This window comes from Cydia splendana, chromosome 15, assembly GCF_910591565.1.
Source record: "Cydia splendana chromosome 15, ilCydSple1.2, whole genome shotgun sequence".
NCBI lineage: Eukaryota > Metazoa > Arthropoda > Insecta > Lepidoptera > Tortricidae > Cydia > Cydia splendana.
The window spans coordinates 11,247,654-11,270,515 of record NC_085974.1 but is presented as its reverse complement, the minus strand read 5'-3'; the positions used below and the strand labels follow the sequence as shown (position 1 = coordinate 11,270,515).

At 37.9% G+C, this 22,862-nt stretch overlaps 1 protein-coding gene across 8 annotated transcripts in view; it reads left to right on the top strand.

Moving 5' to 3' along the window:
• The window catches only part of LOC134797624 (centrosomal protein of 170 kDa protein B-like), a 55,490-nt gene extending 33,340 nt beyond the window's left edge, over positions 1 to 22,150 (top strand). For 3 of the 8 annotated variants that reach the window (XM_063769951.1, XM_063769945.1, XM_063769947.1), the window contains 10 exons: positions 7,281 to 7,604; positions 8,259 to 8,288; positions 13,043 to 13,179; positions 14,525 to 14,721; positions 15,667 to 15,788; positions 16,405 to 16,552; positions 16,724 to 18,433; positions 19,835 to 20,209; positions 20,380 to 20,609; positions 20,797 to 22,150. In XM_063769951.1, coding sequence (XP_063626021.1) covers positions 7,281 to 7,604; positions 8,259 to 8,288; positions 13,043 to 13,179; positions 14,525 to 14,721; positions 15,667 to 15,788; positions 16,405 to 16,552; positions 16,724 to 18,433; positions 19,835 to 20,209; positions 20,380 to 20,609; positions 20,797 to 20,996 — 3,473 coding nt within the window. In that variant the 3' untranslated portion in view covers positions 20,997 to 22,150. Of the gene's footprint in view, positions 1 to 7,280; positions 7,605 to 8,258; positions 8,289 to 13,042; positions 13,180 to 14,524; positions 14,722 to 15,666; positions 15,789 to 16,404; positions 16,553 to 16,723; positions 18,434 to 18,601; positions 20,210 to 20,379; positions 20,610 to 20,796 lie in introns of all 8 variants that reach the window. The other 5 variants (XM_063769946.1, XM_063769950.1, XM_063769954.1 and 2 more) reach the window with 5 other exon arrangements.
• Positions 22,151 to 22,862: the final 712 nt, after the last annotated feature.

Here is a 22,862-nt window from a genome sequence, read left to right as displayed (position 1 = left end):
TACCAGTATTAATAAAAGAAAATTTTTTGGCGTGTCTTGGACCGGAAAATTGCTCAGTCTAATTTTTTCACTGGAATGCCATTTTATTGCCGTTTTATACCTACAAAATAAAAATCTAAAAATTTTCCACTCAGTTTTTAATAGTTCTATAATACATACATTTCGATACGCATTTTTTTTGGATTTTTTACCCACTACGCCAAATTATATTCTAAGATCATATAAGAAGAAAAAAATCACAGAGCAATTTTCCGATGAAAATGAGCGTCAAAAAAAGGAAGTATCATAAAAAAATATTCTCATGTTTGACAAAACTTTTAGATTTTTTTCTAGTATCACATACTGATAACTACTAAAAACTTATTTTGTAAAATAATTTTGGACTGAGGAATTACTCGGTTCAATATATAATCAGATTTGTGTTTTTACCTAACTTAGGAGTGTTTTTTTTTTGGATATTTATAATGTTAGTCTCGGCTCATACTATACAATAACCAAGCTAAATTTCATCGACTGAGAAATTAATGCATGGGTCTCCATACAACAACTTGCTTCATTTACTACACTATATTTTATGACCCACTATACGATACCTAAGTAGGTGCAACAAAGTCAATCGCTCTATAATAATTTTTGGTTAACTGCGAGTTCTCAGTTCGGGGCGAACTACTAGTTATTTTAAAAAAGAATGGTGTTTTTTTTATTTAAAACAATATTGAATTTTGTCCAAATTTCACTCCGCATAGGTTATGTTACATTTTCAAGATAGTTGAAATTCGACGTCACTATGACAATGTTCAAATTTCAGTTCGATAAAAGTGAAACATAGAACCCTGTAATATTGGGGCAGCGAACTGTCATCTCGATACAATGATCGCTGTCACCCACACACAACTCTATAGACTTGTTTCAGAGTTTATTAGTCCTATTCCTATGGCATAGATACGCCCTCTAATCTGCTATTTACCCCGATGTACTCTTACTGTAGTGTAGGACATGTCCTAAACTGGGCTGGTGATCTCCGAATCCTATCTTGTCATTGCTCGAAGCCGCAGTTTGTAGCTCAGGGTAACGGTGCTGCTGGGTTGGTGTAAGAGCCAACGGGAGTGGTCATTTCTCCATACAAACGTACTCCTCGTTTTCCTCCGTGGTTTTTGAAGCTAGAGCAATGATTTTTTCAACACAGATTAAGTAATATTGTCAATATCTGTGTCGGACCGTTTTGCTTTTTTTGATATTTTTGTTTTTTAAGGCGCTAGAGCCCTTCAAAAATGGCCAAAATGGCCTAATTGACTATGCCGCAATGAGAGGCGTGGCATTCAAAACTGATATCAATTAGCCAAAAAAGCAAAACGGTCCGACACAGATAATTTCATAATCATTTAGATTTCCATATTTGGTTACGATTGGTTAAAACTTAACTAAAAAAGAGGAGGAAACAGAGGAGTACGAAACCTCGATTTTTGAGACTTTTACGCAGGATTTTTCGCCTTGTCCTTATCGCACTACTTTTAGGTGCCGCTTCCGTTAGCGAGACGGGTATATTTACCTAAAATATTTAAAACTCAGCTCCTGTTTCGTCTTAAATGTTGGTTTTACAGGCCAAATCGAAGTCCACTGACATCAGAATTATACCTCAATGACGTCTTTCTGATATAGTGTCCATTCTAATTGGTCTCTTAGCGGAATATCGCTCTATACTGAACTAAATATATATACCTTATAATTCCAAATTATAATAAGGACGTGGTTCCGCGAACGCGGCTCTTGCCATTTGCCACAAGTACGTCTAAAGTTGAGATACTGATTACGATAATTCTACTACGGACGCGATTCACTTAAAGACGCTAACACCAACCTCCTCGGAAAGCGTTTGACGCTGTTGAATTGTTCAAGAGTTGTAACTTTCTTCGAACACTTTACACGTCCTCGTGTGGCGTCCGGCGTGAGACAAACAGATATCTGGAACAATGAGAGCGACTAGAAACTCTTAGATACTGTAGATCAAACGAGCTACAAACGTTTTCACGTTTCAGAAGATGAGTTGTTTACTAGGTTATTTTATTTATATTTATTATTCAAGTTTTTACTCGAATAAAATCTTAATAGTAATACTTACTCCTAGACGCCTATATTATATACAATGATACATTCCCTTGTTCCATAAAAAATTAAATTAAATATCATTCAGTGATATTTTGCATAAATACGTGTGTTAGTAATTAAATTAAAGCATGATCTAGAGTTCTAGACTCGGTAGATTGACCCAAGATACCTTACTAATAAATAAAATTATGAAAAATATATGCAATGTAAGGGGTGCCTTAGTTTTACAACTACTGGTATTTGATTTATAGTATGGTTTCTTATAGTTAGTTGAGATTTCCAAAGATTGTTAGACTCGCGTGTGATCTTTTTTCGTCTCGCGTTTCACACGAACGGCGGCGACCACAAAACACCTCGTCACGTCTGACGCGAGCTAAAAACTACTCTACCATGCAATCTTCATCGGAAATACTCAAAGGAAGTAATTTTGTGCTTTATTGAACTCTTCACGCAATAATACATAATTCGTAACTACTTCGAAAATTTGTAATTATACTTCATCTTGATACGCTTTCATCATCAGTCTGCACAATCCGTCATCTAATTCGTTACATTACACACTTATTGTTTATGATTATGACCCCATTATTTCGTTTATTTCGTAAGTATATATTTTCATAGAAATGCCTCGAAATATGTCTTTCTGAAGTGGTTTCTCAGAAACCATATTAGAATCGCGTTAACCGTTTAAACCAGCTGAATTTAACTTTAATTTTTCCTTTTATATCGTCGACATACGACTTCCGTTTTTTCTAACCACCAGAATATTAATTTTACTATAACTCTTTTAGGGTCATTTGCACCATTCACTAACCCGGGGTAACCGGTTAAGCCTGGAATTACCATGGTTACCAGTACAATTTGAGACTGGTTTAACGGTTTAACCGGTTAGCCCCGGGTTAGTGGGATGGTGCAAGTGGCGCTTAATATGCTTTAAAGCCTACCAAAATAGTATGATCTCATGTTGCACAGTCTATTGAATAAGCTTAATTCAATCAATCGTATTTGTAACTGGTCAATGAACGTAACAGCGTTTTACTCCTTGTACGACATAGCCATTTCCGATAGTTGTCTCTCCATTTGCGTCAGTGATATGTGCTCATACACCTACTTTATAATCTTATGAACAATATAAAAGATGTTTTCCTCATAGTCGTAGTTATACAAGTCACATAACCTTGAAGTCATCTAGACATGGAATTTATATTTTCCATGGCTGGCGCAAATTGCCTTAAGGAGTTATATTGTTGTCACTATTCCCTTTACGGATACTAATTTTCATGTTCCTTGTCGGTGCCGGGTGGTACTAGGCACTATCATCCTACGGTGTCACCCCTCGACACATTTTACCTTGATACCTGTACTATTCCCCTAATCTTTAATAACGGTAGGTTTCTATCACGAACTTTCGAAATTTGTAAACTATTGATCTCGTCATGTTTTGGAACTCAAGCGATTTATCAGCTTAAATATCCGGTTCAATTAACACAGCTTATTCCTCCTCTGATAGCATCGTTGTGGAAGATATTCAGGGCAGGCCTGGGTGCAATTATAAAAACGTCTTGCGTACCAAGATACCTTAAGCAAGCGGAATCAGTTTTTTTTTGCCTTGAAGAGGTCTAGACGCGACCACCTACAACTTAAGTAGTCGCGTTAACAATTTATATGCATATGCGACATACGAGTGATACAATTGTTGATGCTCAGTATCACATGCAAGTTAATCTGACATCGGAGATTACACGATCTCTATCTCTCTCTCTCTCTCTCTCTCTCTCTCTCTCTCTCTCTCTCATTCTCTCTAACTCTTCATTCTTGATAATAGTACAGTTGCATTGATAACATAAAATTTTGATCTGAACGCGCCTATTTCATTAGTCACTTTTTGCGTCATTCAATACTCAATCAAACTTATCAAAGTATCAATTGTAGTACAACTTCCAATTAATGATAAAATGAACGTTACCCACTTTTGAGAGTTGTCATTTAATCATATTAAGTTATGTCCAAAAAAGCGCGGACGGCCGGGGCAGGCGCGCAGGCGCAGACGGAGATGGCGGGACGACTTAGACACCTTAATCAGTAACTGGCCGTAAAAAGCACAACAACGGGAGTTGTGGAGATCAAGGGGAAAGGCCTTTGCCCAGCAATGGGACACTATAACGAGCTAAGGAAAAAAAAGTTCGTCGGTACTGCGGACCCTTTATACAATGACTAAAAAGGACACTGTAAACTGAGCCCGATGAAAATCAAGATGATGTCAGTAAAGTCAACTCTTGGTGAAGGATCAACGATCATTTGTCACAATTCACGAGGGATCGATCAAAGAAACCAGACCGGAGAACCGCTAGCGAAGGAATCAAAGATGTATCCGCTTGTAACTTGCGTCGTGCATTTCGATAAGCATTGATGTCCGAGGCAGACAGCGCCTCGTTTGTTAGCAGCCGGGGTCTCGGATAAAACCTGCAGCAATTTGCGTTCGCGGCACGCGTCTCTTGTAACGTCGGACGCATATCAAAGTCGTGTCTAACACCACGAATTCGTTCTCGGAAAGATATAGGACATAGACGGAATAAACGATTCAATGCTATTGAATTACTCGTGCACTTGGTTTGCAGTCAAATAGGGCTTAAAAAACACAACGAGGTCTGAAACTTTCTAGTTTGTACAAATACATTTATTTCATTACTTTTTACATCAATTCAATTCAATTCAATTCTTTATTGATAAAAATATAATTTTACATGTCAGGTACATCACTTCTTAGGTATAATATAAGGGTTAGGTAGGTAATAATTAGTCCATCTTAGGTACATGGGTACAGTAAAGGGCCATAAAGTTTGCACATCGGTATTTAGAAAGAGAATATTGGAGGCAACGAGAATGAAAGAGACAACGCTCTACGAAGCCGAAATTCCGATGTGCAAACTTTATGGCCCTTTACTGTACTTACCTTTTAGGAATAGAAGTCATAACTCGTATATGACTTGTCATAATGTATAGAAGTAAATTTCCCGACATTCTTGTGCAGATACATAGTTTCATAGATTTATGCACATATATACATAGGTCTGGTCTGGTATAATAATAATTTTGGATTTATTTTTATGATGTCCATGCTAGTGCAACGAACTTATTTCTTCCAGAAACAACTCAGGCTACGGCTAATTATGGGTATTTTTTTCTACCTGCCAGTTTCCACAGAACAATTAACAGAAAACGCCTTATCGCGCATCCAGAATCTTAATGGAAACCATTCTTCTTACTACCTATATGATGGGGACCGTGTTACAAAAATCAATTAGCAACCCGGTCGTGTGCGACCACTCGACCGTCATGTGTGTTCCTACCGGGCCTATGCGCCTGCGTCTGCATACAAGAGTTCACCCACCCGCGTCAGGAGTGGCATTCTAACCTCTAACCAAGAGCAGGCTAGTCATACGCTGAAGTGAACCAGGGAGTCTACCGCGAAATTGGTAAATATACAATTTATATTTTGACCTCTGTCACTCAAGTACCTAGAGGAAAAGCGATTGATATTTTGATGTTTGCAGTAGCCCCCTAGTGCGCTCTTTGATAACGATTTGATTCAAAAGAAACGCAGTAGGTATAGCCTCGTAAGTCCCCGTGTACTTGTACCAGTACAAATTAAATTCGAGTTTTGAAACCACATAGAAATAAAAGAAAGTTCCAAATTCAAAAGCGCCAAAATTGCCCTGGGTCTTACGAGGCTAAGTGCATCCGTAAGGTCTTGCCTTCTTACAATTAGTAACACTGGTTTAACTTTGCGTTCGACTTGCCTGCGCTAAATATAAATAAGTTTAAACACACGGCCATCTCAGTTTATTGATAAACTATATGATTTACGATCACGTAATCTTACGTCTGGATTCTGTTTAGCCTCCGATGGCTCCGATAAACGATAAATATTCAAATAAATACTACCATTAAACTGTCAATTGTTCATAATTTATGCGAATTCAAGGTCGCATTTCTGGTTCTACTACCTTGTGAAGAATTCGCGTTTAAATATTACATAAGCATAAACCAGCTGTAGCTGTGTGAGTATTACCGGAATGAGGTGTCATTTACGAATGCGAGCATGAAAAGGAAGCGGTCTCAGCGACACTGGCCACTTAGAATTAATTAACCAAGAGCCCCCACGTCGATTCTAATAAGTACTAAGTACTCGGTGTTTTCGCCAATGTCTTTCGTCGAATTTAACGATTTGCTCAGTCATCGCCTCTAATATTATAAAGAAGGAGTACTCTTGATGTCTTAGGCACTGAACTTCCTTGATAAGTAATTCTTAGTATGTCCGCCGCTATTTTCAGACGGAACACGACGGATTTTCTTACACCCAGCTTTTGACCACAATCTGAATTGCATCTCTATAAAAACCTGCTATTACGGCGGCTATATTAGCCTGGTGTTATTATTACAGTATAGCTAAGATCGCGTGACCTAGGCTGTAATTTACCTAATCAATATGGAGGTTGTGGCCGGCTTGCGTCATGGCATGATGGTCGCATTTGTTTGCGGTGACAACGTTTTTTCGACTTTAGCCCTTTCGGATAGTTAGAGTTCAGCATTCATCCATCGCATTACACCTGTTGGTATTTGGATTTGGGAACTCCGGGAGAGAAGATGTTAACTTTGCTAGTGATTCAAGATGTCGGTTAGTGTTACAATCGTCCAGTTTTTTGGACTTGACCTTCGCGGACATACGCTAAAAGTCAATAATTATGTTTGTGGGTATTTCCTAGAGTGAGCCGAGTGTTTGGTATGATTTAGTTTCCGTATTTATTGTGAAACGTAACAAATAATAAGCGAGGATTTTTAAACTAATAGGTAGATATATGTCAATGAACACACAAACAAACATGTGACCAATATGTGACTAAATATTTCAATACTTTGTGAAAATATGAAAAAGGTCTACTAATGGTCAATTCGTATATAGCTCTTATTGTTGATTTGACACTGAGAAGAAATTACAAATGAGATAACGTTAAAAGGATGAGGGAAGGAAGAAGGAAGGAAGGAAGGAAGGAAGGAAGGAAGGAAGGAAGGAAGGAAAGGAAGGAAGGAAAGGAAGGAAGCAATAGTAATGATAGGTTAATATATATTCTTCAGTAATAAGGTTAGACCTTAAAGATATTGCTTGTTCACAGGGAAGCGGCACCATTCTTCGAAGTCTTCACGTTCGGTGACGCCGGACCCGACCACGCCGAACACGCCAAGCAGCGACGAAACCTTCCGGCAGATCCCGCACACGCCGCCGCCGGCCCGCCCGGGGCCCCCGCCGTCCCCCCCGGTCCCCACTCACCCCATAGTCCCCGTGGCCCCAGAGCCCTCGGGCCCCGTCAGGCTTATCCCCTGCGCGGTATGCGCGAGGACCTTCGTGCCGGAGTCACTCGCCAAACATGTCAAAATATGCGAGAAGACAGCGGCGAAGAAAAGGAAGACATTCGACTCTTCCCGACAGAGACGCGAAGGTATGCACGCTTTTGTTGTTCATAAAATTCGAGGTAGAAGGGTTACTAATAAATAACAATATTACTGCTGTATATCATTTGCATCTTTCGGATTAAATTTTCCATTTGGTTTTTAAATTTGACGTTTTTATATAGTTTTTTTTTTCCATTCAGGTCCTTTAGGGAAATTCCGAAAATCTAGTTTAACTTATTCTGTTGTTTATAGATCTACTATTCTACTATTAGTTCAGATGCAATGCTAATGCTATCATAACATAATATCTGACAAGGCAGAAAACCTTACCTTTCGTACCCTTTTGCTTAATCATCCAACCAGATCGGTGGTATCATAACTATCATAAATAAGTACATTAACATTGTACATATTTACATCTAATCTTTAATCGCACATTAAGCGTACAAAATCTATATTGTTTCAAAGAGAGAGAGAGAATATACATTTATACTTAATACGAAAAAAAATTGCGAATACGAAAAAAAAAGTATCGCTGTTTTCGTAACATAGCTGCGGCGATAACCTTTTTAATAGCAGATTTTTCGGAATAATCCCCAGGGTACCACTATTTTATTTATGTTATATTTTAACTAAATACATATACGGGCATGTATTTATTTTATGTATATTGACTTATGCCTTATTGTTGTGGGTAAAAGGGCTGCCAGCGGCGAATGGTGTTAATACCGGTGAGTGGGTGGTGCGTTAACCATATACTGTCAACTGTCATTATCTGTCATCTCTAATTTAACTGCAACCTCAATCCTGTGAACATTGTGTACGTCTTACTAACTCACGGGCCCCATTCTAAATATTATCTTGGCTTGTTTCTCTATCCTTATTTGCATAGGTATTACTATTTATTGATAATTTGGAACGCCTACGATCGTGCGTTTTCCTAAAACCTACTGGATTATGATATTTAAAATCAAATCTCGTTTGTTTATTGATGTTTTTGTACAATTTTATATTTAGGTAGGCACATCAATTAAATACAACTTTGATAACATCAGTTAAAAGTTCCCATTGATGAGACCGCATCCATTTGACATGTTCAATAACCGCCTGCTATCAAGTCATGATGACTCTAAGGCCGGTTAAAATAAAAAATAAAGTGCCCATGTCCACGGGTCGTTAAGCATTTACAATTAAAAAAAAAGGGTAGTTTTATAGGGGATCTATATCTGAATCCCTAAATTCTTTTCTCCTATCTTTGCATTCCCTAATATTGTTTGTCATAATGATCAGTTGTCCTAACACTCGTATACCCTAATTTTGGTTTCCCTATTATCGAATGGCCGATTTTTAGGGTTCCGTACCCAAAGGGTAAAACGGGACCCTATTACTAAGACTTCGCTGTCCGTCCGTCCGTCCGTCCGTCCGTCCGTCCGTCTGTCACCAGGCTGTATCTCACGAACCGTGATAGCTAGACAGTTGAAATTTTCACAGATGATGTATTTCTGTTGCCGCTATAACAACAAATACTAAAAACAGAATAAAATAAAGATTTAAATGGGGCTCCCATACAACAAACGTGATTTTTGACCAAAGTTAAGCAACGTCGGGAGTGGTCAGTACTTGGATGGGTGACCGTTTTTTTTTTGCTTTTTTTTCGTTTTTTTTTGCATTATGGTACGGAACCCTTCGTGCGCGAGTCCGACTCGCACTTGCCCGGTTTTTTTTTGTCCTAATATGTTTTTCCCTAATGGCACTTTCCATATTGAGTATTTATCCTCATGTTATGTAGCATAATTCTTTTTTTGCCTAATTATTGTTAGGCCTAAAAATTATATATCCTAAACATCATGTTACCTAATTTTACTTGGCCTATCGTTGCTTGACCTAACACTCGTATGCCCTAATTTTGATTTCCCTATTTCGTTTCGTTTTTACAATGTTCGCAGTTCTAACCTAACCTAACCCACTTTTGTGGCAGCAGTTAATTTTTGCGAGGATCACAGTTCTAACCTTAACCTAACCCAATTTCGTGGCAACAGTTCGTTTTTGCAAGAATCGCAGTTCTAACCTAACCTAACCCACTTTTGTGGCAGCAGTTCGTTTTTGCGAGGGTCACAGTTCTAACCTAACCTAACCCACTTTTATGGCAACAGTTCCTAACCATGCATTATGGAATGTAATTGTTATGACAATTGATCAATAGGAAAAGTAACTGTTATGACAATTGATCATTAGGGCAATAGCCATTAGGTCAAAACAGTTGTTATTTTATGCCAAACATTGTTAGGGATTTCGAAGAATATGGTAAAAAACATTAGGGATCTTGATAGTTATGGTACAAATGCTTAGGACAAATGAGTCTTAGGCTAACTGTAATGGTTAGCCTAAGACTTATGGAAAATAATCGTTATGACAATTGATCGTTAGGGCAAGTGCCCATTAGGACAAACCAGTTAGTGCTATATATATCTAGATGGGTTCATTCTTAGAGTAGGTTTCATCACATCTTAGTTCGGAAGTCAGTTGTAATCTCAGTATCAATTTTACAGTGATAATCTGATAATCGCTGACATTCGCACCGAGCTAAAATGTAAGCAAAATGTTGCAAACATCGCATTTCGTCATTTCATTTTCGCATAACATAAAATGTTTGTTGCACAAATGTGTGAGTTTCAGTAGAATAGCATGCCTTTGTCTAATGTTTACTTGAGATTGTGATTTGTACGAATGCGAATTAATCTGTGTCTAGACCTTATATAGGAATGCGTCATGTCTTCTATTAAGGCGACGGTAGCGGTGGGTAAAATTTCAGATTCTGTCAATTTACCCCATTTCACACACAAGCGCACTTCACGCACACTACCTCACTTTACTGGGACAGGTCAGTGACTCATCATGTTTTTTTAAGATTGGACTTTTAGTTTAGAATTGACCACTAGCCTCCTTTGAGGAACAGAGACTGTAAAAGCGTTCCATTGAAAGATGAAAGAGAAACAATACATTTAATCTTGCTTTCCTTGTCTGTTCATGTCACATGTGACGTACCTATTTAATTCATTTGATTGTTGACTGTTTTACTACTTAATATTGCTTTGTCGAGATTCGCGTTTTGTAAAATTAAAGCGAATAAAACAATATGTCATTAAGTCAGATGTAAAATGTTATTTACTTTCATAAGGCGCAAAATCCATTCAATGGGAATTTAAATAAATAAAGTTTCGGCAGGGTGGCATTTCCATTTTGGCGTATAAAAATAAAATATAAAAATATATAAATTGGTATCCAGACGGGCCTGATCAAATCGACCGATTTGATCAGGAAAATAATTGGCGCCAATCTCCAATTTAATCACCAATTTTAGATTTATGGTGATATTAGAGCCTTCTAAATTGAAAAAATGCTCCAGAACGAAAATACTAGCATCACAAATTGGTATTCTTGCATCCGCACCTCATTTTATCGGTCATTATCGGCGGTTGAATTCAGCGAGCCGAATTGGTGTTTGTATCCGCACGTCCTGATTCGATCGGGCAATTTAATCAGATTGGCGAAAAATTGACCAGTCTGGATACCGCTTAAGTGGAAACAGTGTTGGCTAATAATGTTAGGGGTACATAGGTGTCATAGGTATCTTTACTGATTTACTTTTATGTGGTATATTCGATGTTTGTTTCGCTATTAAATTAATAAAATGAAAATAAATCAATAAATTATACCGGTATTGTTTTAGTGCTGAATAACTTCGATCGTAGCCTTTATGATGTAGTTGTCGATAGTTACGTGGCGTAATCTCAATGGTCTTAAGTGTCACAGACCCTACTAGCGCCTTAGTCCTTAAAATTTTTGCCTATTTGAACTTTTTCCAGCGAAACAGGATAATTCTATCGAACCTGCTTACAATTTTTCCGGAGAATCAGTTGAGAAATGTGAACTTGGAAAATAATCTCAAAATCATCGAAACATTTATGTACAGTCCTGCAATAATATGTTACTCTTCGAAGGCCGCAAAAATATGTGACATGCTCTTATGGGTCTACACACTACACTACAAATAAGATCTTGTCAGATATTTTTGCGGCCTTCGTTGTGTGACTGTACATTTGGAATAATTATTTTATTTAGTTTCAACGAAAGTTTCAAGTTTAGTACGAAAATACTTCAAATCTGCGCAAAATGTAGACCTAATTGAAATAAAACATTGTTTTTTATAGTAAATTTATATAACATTCGATACATAGGTATACATAACAATAACCAGGCCGGAGCGGTAATTGGCCTGTAAGCTTTATCTCGGTCTCCAAAGCCGCAAAAACTCGCTAATACTTAGTGCTGGTCTAGCCTTTATTTTTTCTTGAAGTTTCTTGAAGATTTTCAGAGAACAGCACGTAGACGCATTATACATATAGACGGAACGAACGGCATATACCTACATAATCATTTATTCGTCGTAATCCATGTTCCATGGTATTACCTACAGATCTAGGTACAAGGCTTTCTGGTATTACTTATACGAATTACATAACGCTTCCGGTTAATAGGCAATATTTTAAGATAAAAGTTCTCTAATATAAATACAAAATTACAATTGTCATCAAAATTCATTGACGTACAGAAGTCATATATGTTTTTAAAATTACCCAAAATTAATACCAGCATAATGAAAATTAATCCCAATCAGTAAAGATGAGTATTTAAACTTTTTTTCATTTTAAGCGGGTTTTGAAGTAACATAATACTTAAATTCGACTGTAATCGTAATGTTTCAAATTAGTTTACTGCGGTTTTCGACCATTATGACCCGTAAATAATAGCAAATCAAATTTGAAATGAGACGCGAGCTGTTATTTATTTACCCTATTTTTTGAAATACAATTTATCTACTGGTATACGTTCTCGTATGCGTATATGATTTAATGTCAATATAATTGTCTAAAGCAGCTGTCATTAGCGTCAAAGGAGCTATACGTCTGCTTTGACTCGAGCCCAACGGGCATCTGAGTCAAAGAAGAATTTTGAGTGATGGCGTCAATGTATGGAAATTGTTCGAAAGTTTACATTGAGATTGAATTTCTGTGTTGTCTTTGTGAGTAAAAATATAAATCGATAATAAATTGGTAGTTGAGTTCTCTAGCTTTCAAAAACATACAATAATTCAATTACTGTCAAAGGCAAAATTGTTTTGCTTCTGTCTCAAACGGAACTCCATATTATGATTTTTTGATACTTTTAGTGTCGATTTGTAGAGAATAACAGCAAATTAAAAATATAATGGCATGAAGAGTCGGTACACGGTTTCTTCGTGAACAAATTTACGTGTAATTTAATGCAATTATTAAACATTTATTGAACAAATTATGGTCACAAAGTGAGGTCTAAATCGAAAACGTCATATACCGGCCCCTTAATAAACTGAATGATACAATAGAATAGGAACTGTATTTTAAATGTAACAAAGCTTATATTTATCTTGTAATGGTAATTACAGGTACGGATTTGGAGCAGTACTTGCCAAAGAACTTTGGGTTGCCTGAGAACAGCCCGTTTTTGGAAAAAAGTCCGCCGAACACTGCCAAAGCGACGCCGAAGCCCAAACCGCAGTCAATCAGGACTAACATCATGAAGGTATTTAAAATAATAATATGAAGTTTGTTATTTTAAAACAAATAATACGTGAATAATTCAATATCATATTTTAATGCCAATTTCAAAACAAATACTTCGCAATAAAACTGACAGACTAACGGACAGGTCAGATTGAATGACGATCCGACGTCCAAGATTGATGTCGAGAAAAAAAAACACCATTTCAATAGATATTTCGGCGACGCTACACAAAAAACCTACTGTTGTACTGGCTCAAATGTACAGTCACCTACTACACAATAGACGCATGTTCGCTTCACTGAAATTGCGCTTTTTATTCCTGTGGCATCAATGAATCATCGATCTTGTAAAGTTCTTAAACTGTGGGTCTTCGGAGACCATTAAAAAAAACTTTCGTACAATTATACAGTTTTAGAAATCAATATCTTCATATCATTTAGTTTCTAAAACTATTTGTCGTTGATGGAAAATAGGTACCTACAGGTAAAGCGCAAGACGATTTTTCGCTCAACACAACCAATAACTCACCGCACAATATCTCAACGGAGAGGCAGAGCTGTCAGATATATTAGAGAGCTTTGTCATGTCACATATTGCAGTATTGTATTAAGTATATGTTGCAAGTTTTGTAACTTGACACAACGAACTGCGTACCGACGGTCATATGCTGCTGCCATACTGTGATGTTAATTATAACTCATTACCATTTCTCATGTAGGTAGGTATTGTGTACCAAGTGAAGTAAGCTAGTAAAAACAACCTCGAACAAAATTAATATTCCACATAGTGTAACTGCCATAATTAACATATTTGAATGAACGGCTGCGGCTATTAAAGAGAATCGTTCGTAAAATGTTATGAATAACATTTAAATTTAAAATAACACGCGCGTTATTATTGAAATTAACTTAGTTATGTCTGCATAGAAGCGTCAACGAAGTTTATTTATTTTTGGAATCCCATATATCCTGGTTCTATTTTGTTTACGTCCTGAGCTTTACTCAAGATCATATTTTAACATGAAGGCTAAGCAGTGGCGGGGCGTCCATGGAAATTTTGTTCCCACCGGCTTGCCTAATTCAGTGGTTTTGAAGAAAAAGCAAGCCTAATATGCTCTGGGCTACTCATGTAGGTACGGTTTAAGCGCCGCCACTGGTGAAAAGTTGGTTTTTGTTATGCTTAATCTTTTAACCGCCAAAGACGTAACTGACGCGCTCTGCTTCAGCCAAATATCAACTTTCGTGCATTCCGACAAGGTTCACGTTGCGGCGCACACGACAGGCGTGGCGTTCAAAGGATCAATGAGTGTTTTGTTGGTGATCAATGTATGTTTTAATTTTAACGCACCCCGTGATCGTTTCAGCCGTCAGCCGACCTGCAGAAGTGCCCGCACTGCAACCGAGCGTTCGGCATGCGCGCCTTCGAGAGGCACGTGGAGTGGTGCGCCGACAAGGCCAAGATCCTCCCCGCCGCGCCCGTGCAGCCGCCGCACATCACCGACGCGAAGCAGAGGCTTAATGCTCGCACACAGTACAAAGCGCCGCTTGCGAGAGGCAGACGGTTCGTTGTTAAATTTTTTGTGCTTTCCTTAACACTTTCGCAACCAGGCAAAATTTCAAACAATACCCCAGAAACCGACAGTACTCGCTAGTCGGGCAACGACGTGCAACTCAATGCCGCACGCCGCGAACCCGCTAGTCGGGCAAGCGGCGGACGCTCAGGGCTGTGCCAAGTAACTTTCGTATAAGTACGTGGATAAAATTAAATCTGCTGTCTCATCTGTTTAGGCTCCCCGTTTTGTTCTTCTCCTAATTCTAACTCCTATTGATACATACCCGTGTATGCAATTTCACGTAACCAACTAATAAGAATTTTTATTTTGTAATCGCATTAGGTAAAGTAAATAAAAATACAAAGTGAAGTAATAAAATATAATAATCAACTGTACCAACTTTTCGACCACATAATAATCAGAAGACTTACAATTTTTTCTGTTAGTGGCAGTGGCAGCCCTGAGGTAGTGAAGATGCAATGCTTGCCCGCCTGTCGGGCACTTCGGCGTCGCGTGTAGGTTTATAGCTCTTGCCCGACTAGCGGGTATGCCGGCATCTGAGTAAAGTTTACGAGTGCCCGAGAGTCGGGTACGCGGTGTCGAATGTGTTAAGATTTATTACGTGAACTTTGATAACCCTACCGGCTACGCCAATACAGCGTTATAACGCTTGCACATAGCATAAGGTTGCTCAACCGCTCAACAATGGGTCTGCAAAGCTTTTTTTTTTTTCAAAAAGCTACCTTCCTTTTGTCTTGTTTTCAAACAACGGTTAATGTTATTTAGTATCCAACATTGTACATACAGGACATTGGCTGCTCCACAATACCAACATTTTCGATAAGTAGTTAAAAAATAAAAGACTCGGACATCATTTCTTTGATTTTGCTAGAGCCTCATGCACTAAGTTACGATATAAATACAATAAGTAAACAATGTAATTGTATTCCCAGATCGTCTCAGAGCCGCGACAAGTCGTCTCTGAGCCGCTCGGCGTCGGTGGAGTCGTCGCGCGGTGTGTCTCCGCCGCCGCCGCGGGACTGCGGAGACGGACGACGCCGCGCCAGGGCTTCAGGTCTACATTTTTTACTAATACAATTATTGATTGGTCGATTCATCGAATTTCTACAATATAAAGTAATCTATACTCCCTCCCGGACCGATATGCGATATACAAGGTGTCCCAAGAAGTAGTGATATACTGAAGCTGGGAGGTAGAGGACCTAGAGGGCTATCTGAATCACCCCCATGTGTTCCGCGATTTTTCGTATTTTTTTTAATTCCATTTAAAGATCTAACGATAGTAAATGTTACCATACTGAATTGGCCTATCTATCAGCTTAGCACACAAAAAAAATCAAGCATCTACCGTAATAATTCACGTCACCATAAATAAAAATCTCATCGTACTCGGCGATAGGTGAAAAAGCTCATAACTCCGAAAATACGAAAAATCGCGGAACATACATGGGGGTGATTCAGATAGCCCTCTAGGTCCTCTACCTCCCAGCTTCAGTATATCACTACTTCTTGGGACACCTTCTATACCCGATGAATCATCGAGTAAAGTATCACGACGCGCACGTATTCATTCAATTTTTTCCGAGATGTCCATTCGAATAACACCACTCATATTTCAAGTCATATCTAACGACGGATAATTTATGTTATTATATATTTGTCCATTACAGAATCCATGTCGAGCAATGATTGTAATGACGAACCGTCCCCGCACGTGCCAGTTATTCGGAACCCTAGAAACACTCAACATAATTCTTCAGGCGATGCCAACGTTAAAGCGCGGCAAGCTAGATTGGCAAGGGATCTTAGCAGCTCCAGGTGAGGCCTATAATTTTAAGGGGCATTTGTTTGTTTTAGTTAGCAAATAAGGGGAAAGGAAGTGGTGGTTATTTTTCTTTCGATGTTTTTTTGCACATTTGCGTTCCTGTCTCCTTGTTTGTTCGCTAAGTTAAATAACAATCTATACTACCTTCCTTTCCCCTTCCGTAGAAACTCCAAAGAACCCAATCTTCCTAAAATCCAACAAGGAATCGCCGATCTTAATCCAAAAAAACTGCAAGATAAGATGAAACAACCTCGAAATATTAAAAAAGAGCAACAATTAAAGAAGCTGGAAGAAATTGCAAATAAATATAGTAAACGACAAGCGAAAGCTGCCGAGGAAAAAGAAGAAGAGCAGAAGAAACGGAAAGAGAAGAGACAAATACCGGTCCTGAAGAGGGTCGTTAACAAGAATGTAAAACTTAAAGATGAAATAGCTGAACCCATTGAAAAAACAGAGCCTTCCAGAGTAATACAGAAAACTGAAAGAAAACTCAACGCTAAAGTTAAACCCACTGTTTTAAAGTCCAAGGAAATAACGCAGCAAGGCAGAAATAAAGAAAAAAATACTAAAAATAATACAAGGCGGGATACAGTATCACTACCTAAAGAGAATAGCATGAGCATTGATAGTTTAGATGACTGTGTTACTATCAATTCTGTTGGAGAAACTAAATTTTGTCAAACAGTCGGCATCAACACAGAACTTTTTTGTATTCCATGTGTTATCCACGAAAATGTAGATATAAAAGCTCAAAGTTGTAATAATAAAAATAGAACATCGCTTGTTGAAAGTGCCCGGAAAGCAAAAGATAATATAACCGATAACACAGTAGAACTCCTGTATAAAAATTCAACAATTGATAGCTCGTATAACACCCAAGCTACAACAAGTTCTACAACAACAACAATTAATAAATCTGATAATTATACGCCAGAAATTTCAAACGATACATGCAAAGTGGAAAACGATGATGTTGATGAAAGTGACAATCATTTCTCAGCTAACTTTCTTTCTAAATCAGAACCGATTGATTCATTTAAAGTTATAGAGGATGATGACAACGGAAAAGAAAAACTTGATCTGTCTGGTGACCATTTTGAAGATAGCTTTGAACATGATGCCAGTGGCGATAATTTAGACAATTCTGATGAAACTAAATATGAAGAAGAGAATAGTGCTGAAAATAATCAATCTGGACGCAGGCATGGGAGTGGTGATACATACACAAAATTCACAGAAAATCCAGGAGATTTAGATGAGTTTATGCATTTAACCGATGAAATGATAAATTCTCAAAATCAGATGGAGCTCGATTTGGAAAAACATATCGACAATTTACATACACCAAGAACTGTTTCACTGGAAACACTGAACAACAAAAATTTGGACAATGCAGATGATACAGACAAAACGAAACAATTTTCTGACACTTTTGAAGACTTAAAACTTGATTTGAAACAATTGTTACAAAGAGCCGGCGATACCGTTATATTAAATTCCGCAACACACACTGACCGAAAATCTGATAAAAAAGAGAACCAAGATGTTTCTGACATGGAACATATCACAGTTTATGGTTTAAAACACTATAAACAGCAGGAAAATAAAATAATCAGTAACAACGACGAAGATTCCACGGCAAAATTGCCTTCCATAACGGTGACGAATAAACCTGAACCCAAAGTGGCTTGCACAAAGAAAAGAATGCAAAAGATTTTTAAATCTAATAGAAAATGTGTCCTACTACGTGAACAAAGTCGAGACAACGCAGACAACAGAACCTTCATAGTTGCAGAGAACGTTGGTGATAGCGACGATCAATCTATATCGACTGAGGCGCCGCCATTAAAGTTGCCAAGGATAGAAAGCGCAAGGTTAAGTTTTAAACTCCAATTCCTATCCTTACTCATAACGATTAATTATTTCTATTTCAGGTTGGCAAGTAGTTCAAAAGGTACCTGTGTTATAAACAATAATTCTAAATTATATCTAATAGTAATTTGTGAGTACTTTTTACTAGGAGTGTAATAATTTTATTTCAGACTGGACGACGGTTACGACCCATTCGTATCAGCCGCTAGGCAAATGAAAGAGCTCCTGTCTTCAGATACCGATATCCCTAAAAAGATGCTTAACTCTTCCAAAGACCTCACCCGCACTCTTCCCATCCTCCGTCCTGCCAGGGACAAAGCCCCATTATCACAACTTCGCACTGAAAATTCCAAAATGATAAAAGACACTCTTAACAAAACATACCAAAAAACTCCTACTCTGCAAAGAATGAAATCTTTTGGAAGCACGAACAACGATAATAACACGAACACTAGCAGTTTCGGGGGTAGATGTAGCTCTTTTAGACTTAACAGAAATGAAAAAAAGCCTAGTCAAAAACTGAACACAACCTTTACTAAATCTAGTAAAGAAAATATTAGCATGACAGACAAAACAAACTTCAACCGCAACAGCAGCCTTAATAGATCGTTCTCAAGCTACACCACATCTAATTATAGTACTCCAAAACCAAAAGATAAAATCCCGAAGATAGCAACCTCTATGTACCATAGCTTCACGCCAACTACCATAAAACAGCCTGTAAAACTTGACAAAATAAAGAGAGATGAAGAAGAAAAGAAAAATTTCGTAAACCTAGATGCAATCCTTGCAGACGATAATTCGTCCATGACCGACAGTAATTACATCGATCCCAGACTTATTAATGAAAATGATAACTTGCCCATTAATGTAAACACAATTCTAAACAATCCCGACATTATCAGTAGTATGGAGTCCCTTCTTACCACAGAAAACTTGCCGTCTAAATTTGATTCTTTCAGCAAAACACATATTCATAATTATGAATTAAACGGTAATATTGATTCACAAATCAAAGCGGAAAAAGACAAAGTTAACAACAACACTAATACTAATAAGCTGGTTGCTGCCCCGGTAGACAATTTAAGTGCCCAATACGACAAAATAATGTCTTCTTTGGAAGAAAGCATTAAGTCTAAAACGTTAGCTAGGGATGAGGAGTCTGTCTTCGAGGAATTTGACCTCGAAGAATTCATGACTACTTTTGACGAAGAAATTCATAAAAAGAAATCTGAAAACAAAAGAACTTGTAGTTCTACCACTAGGGTTGTGAGGCAGTCTGAGCTCAACGGTAGCAATAGGACTTCAGCTTTTAGTAGTGTTAGCTCCACTCCTAAACAAGTTAATCCCAATAGTAACGGTCTCAGTCTCACCCCAGTTACCAACAAGCCTTTCAATTTTAGCAGTAACAATATCGTGAGCGAAAACCTCTTCCCATCCTCCGTCAAACGTTCCACTTCCCTCCTCGACTCCATCCACAAGAAGGTCTCGAAAACGGAAAGCGGGAACACGCGGCACAAATCCGACCAACTCGAACAAGACATTATGCAATCCTTGAAAGAGTTCGACAAGTTCTACGAATTCGAGAAGAATCAAATTAACCAATCGAACAAAAATATCATCAATTACAATGCACATGTACACAAAGGGACGGAAAAGGAATCGAGGAGTAAAACGCAGCGGAAAAATGGAAAGTCTGAGAGGAATTCCAACGGGAACCACACGCCAAATGGGAAATCCAGCACCAGCAACGACTCGGCTTATAGCAGGTTAGTCAGGTACTGTAGTTCTTTTGTGACGAAAAACATCCGCCTGTCGAAACGAAATTTATCCTTAATTATCTAATAGCATGCAATTACATGTTGATGAAGGTAATCTTAAAGAAACAGCTTGAAAAACAGATTTTATCATGTACCAATTCATTTACACCTTTTTGTCTGTTTTTTAGCTTAAATAGGATATCTCCTTCGAAACTAACGGTATGTCCGAAGGAGTTAAACGGTCCGTCGTCGTTGGAGAGAATACCGGCGGGCTCGGACTCCAGCGGGAGTGCGAAAGACGAAATACGATCCGTCTCCAGCGAGGAATTCTTAGCGATGGAGCGGTCGGCGGAGATGGAAGAGCCCATACCGCCGCCGGAACACGCGCCGTACAAAGAAGTCGAAAACCAAGCCCATGGTAAGCCTAAGCCATTCATTCTAAAAAATCTGAACTTCGTTATATTTATTATTAGAGAATTTACACAGTTCATAAAAGTACAAAATAAAATCAAGAACCTGTAAAAATCTACCCATAACTAGGTTACTAACACACTAAACACTACATGAAGGAAGGAATACTAAAGAAGTTCCTGCGTGTATTTCAGAGAAGCGTGTAAGCTCCCTTGCGTCGTCGCGGCGCGGCTCGTGGCGGCCGCGCGCCGACCTGAGTTCGAGCAGCTCGGAGGTGTCGCTGCACAAGGCGCCGCAGCGGCTGTCGCGCTTCTGCCACGAGTGCGGCAGTCGCTTCCCGGTCGACACCGCCAAGTTCTGTATCGAGTGCGGCGTCAAGCGCCTCGTCGTCTAGCGCGGAACATGCGGAGCCGCACGGCGCATCGTCGTTCGGTTATGAGAAGTGAAACGCGCGAACGGTATCATGTGTTCCGCGCCGGACGTGATCTAGTCTTTAGTAGTAGCCGGGTGTGATAAGCTTTGCGTTTTGAGTAGTCTGCACTGCGAGCTTTTTCGTTTTTAAGACTCCGGTTGTGCTCGTTCTGCTCGGATTCTGTGTAGCTGACGAAATACTGCTGGTATTGATGTGGAACTGTGCCTCGATGAGCAGAATTTGCTTTATATATACTGTATGTTTTATTTTATTGTTTCGCAGACATGTTTTGATGTCTGACGAAAAAGATCGTCTTTAAAGATTGCTCGTATTGCAATTGTGAAATGCACGGAGCTATGTAATTTACATAATTTATCATTATTGACTCTATCTTACGAATCTGGTAGTATTGGAAAATCATGAGATCTGAAATAATGTAATATGGTCTAATACAATGATATGAAGAAAATAAAGTTAATTTTTACAATATAAACCGCTGTTAACAAGACCAAAACTGTAAAATGTTTTAACCTTAAATATTTTGTATGAAGGATAACAATTTTGTATTCAGTAGGACATAAAAACGACTACTACTATTTCTCTTTTTAAATGTTCGTTACCGAATTCCTAAACTAATTTGTGCCTTCCCATGTAGCTAGATTAAATATAAATTAATATATTGTTCGATACCGTTACGAAGTTCTGTTGATATTTCCGTTATTTTAGTTGAAGTTTTTTTTTATTCCAACAAATGCCAAAACGACCAGTGGAAGCTTTGGAATGCAAAATGTCTGTGATACGCGGAAACAAATTGGTAAATCTGTTCTCTTCCTCGCAAGGAATAAATCTTAATTTTAAGTACCAATTTCATCCTTGAATTTTGAATGGAATTTTTTTGTGTGAATTTTATGTTTTGCGATTGTTAGCCAACGCTATTTTATTTTTTTATCATTATTTGTGAACGCCCTTCTAAGGATTTCCACTAATGTCTACTAGACTACATAATAGTTGGCCATTTTAACAAGACTGATTTTATTTTCAAAGTTTTCGAACTATGAGTAATCCTTAGTTACTGTTGTATATTATGTTTTAATAAAATAACAATTTATCATGTAATAAATTAACATTTCAATAAACCGTTTGTGTTTTATTGCGTCCTCTAATTTAAATCGGAGTTATTACTAATATGTACAATAAATATCTCTCAGCTTTTAAACATCAAATTAAACAATAAATTATACTTTTTATCATCTATTTATTATCAAATTTAACAAATTAAGCATTACTACTTATTTTATATTATGTTTTTACTTAATAAGTACTTATTAGTATGTACAAAATGTTTATTGCTTCTTTTCACATAAATGGTTAGTATAACTTTACTGCAGAAATTACGGGTAGGTGTCAACTTACGTACTTACATTAAATTTCAAATTTAATTGTTTAAACCATAGAAGGTAGCATCCTATAGAAATGGTGTGCGCGTGCCTCCGTGAGGGACAAAACATACGTAATGCGACAATATTAAAAACACGTTTTAATATTCTTGACAATATACCAAAAACAATCTACGTAATTCGGTCGGGTTATTTGTTGCCCATCATAACCCATACTAAATTTATGGTGGGGAACAAACAAAAAGTGAGACTGTGACAAGGACAAGGACAAGCAATAGTACCGCGTTCTCTGCTACTCCTACTGAAAGTTCTATAGGTGTATCTCGTTCGGTCATTTGGCCCGTCCCCCTTTTCATCTCTATATTATTGTACCTCTATGGTAAAAACATTTTTTGACATGACAGAGACAATAAATACATGTAACTAACAAACCAAAAACAAAAAATTGTAC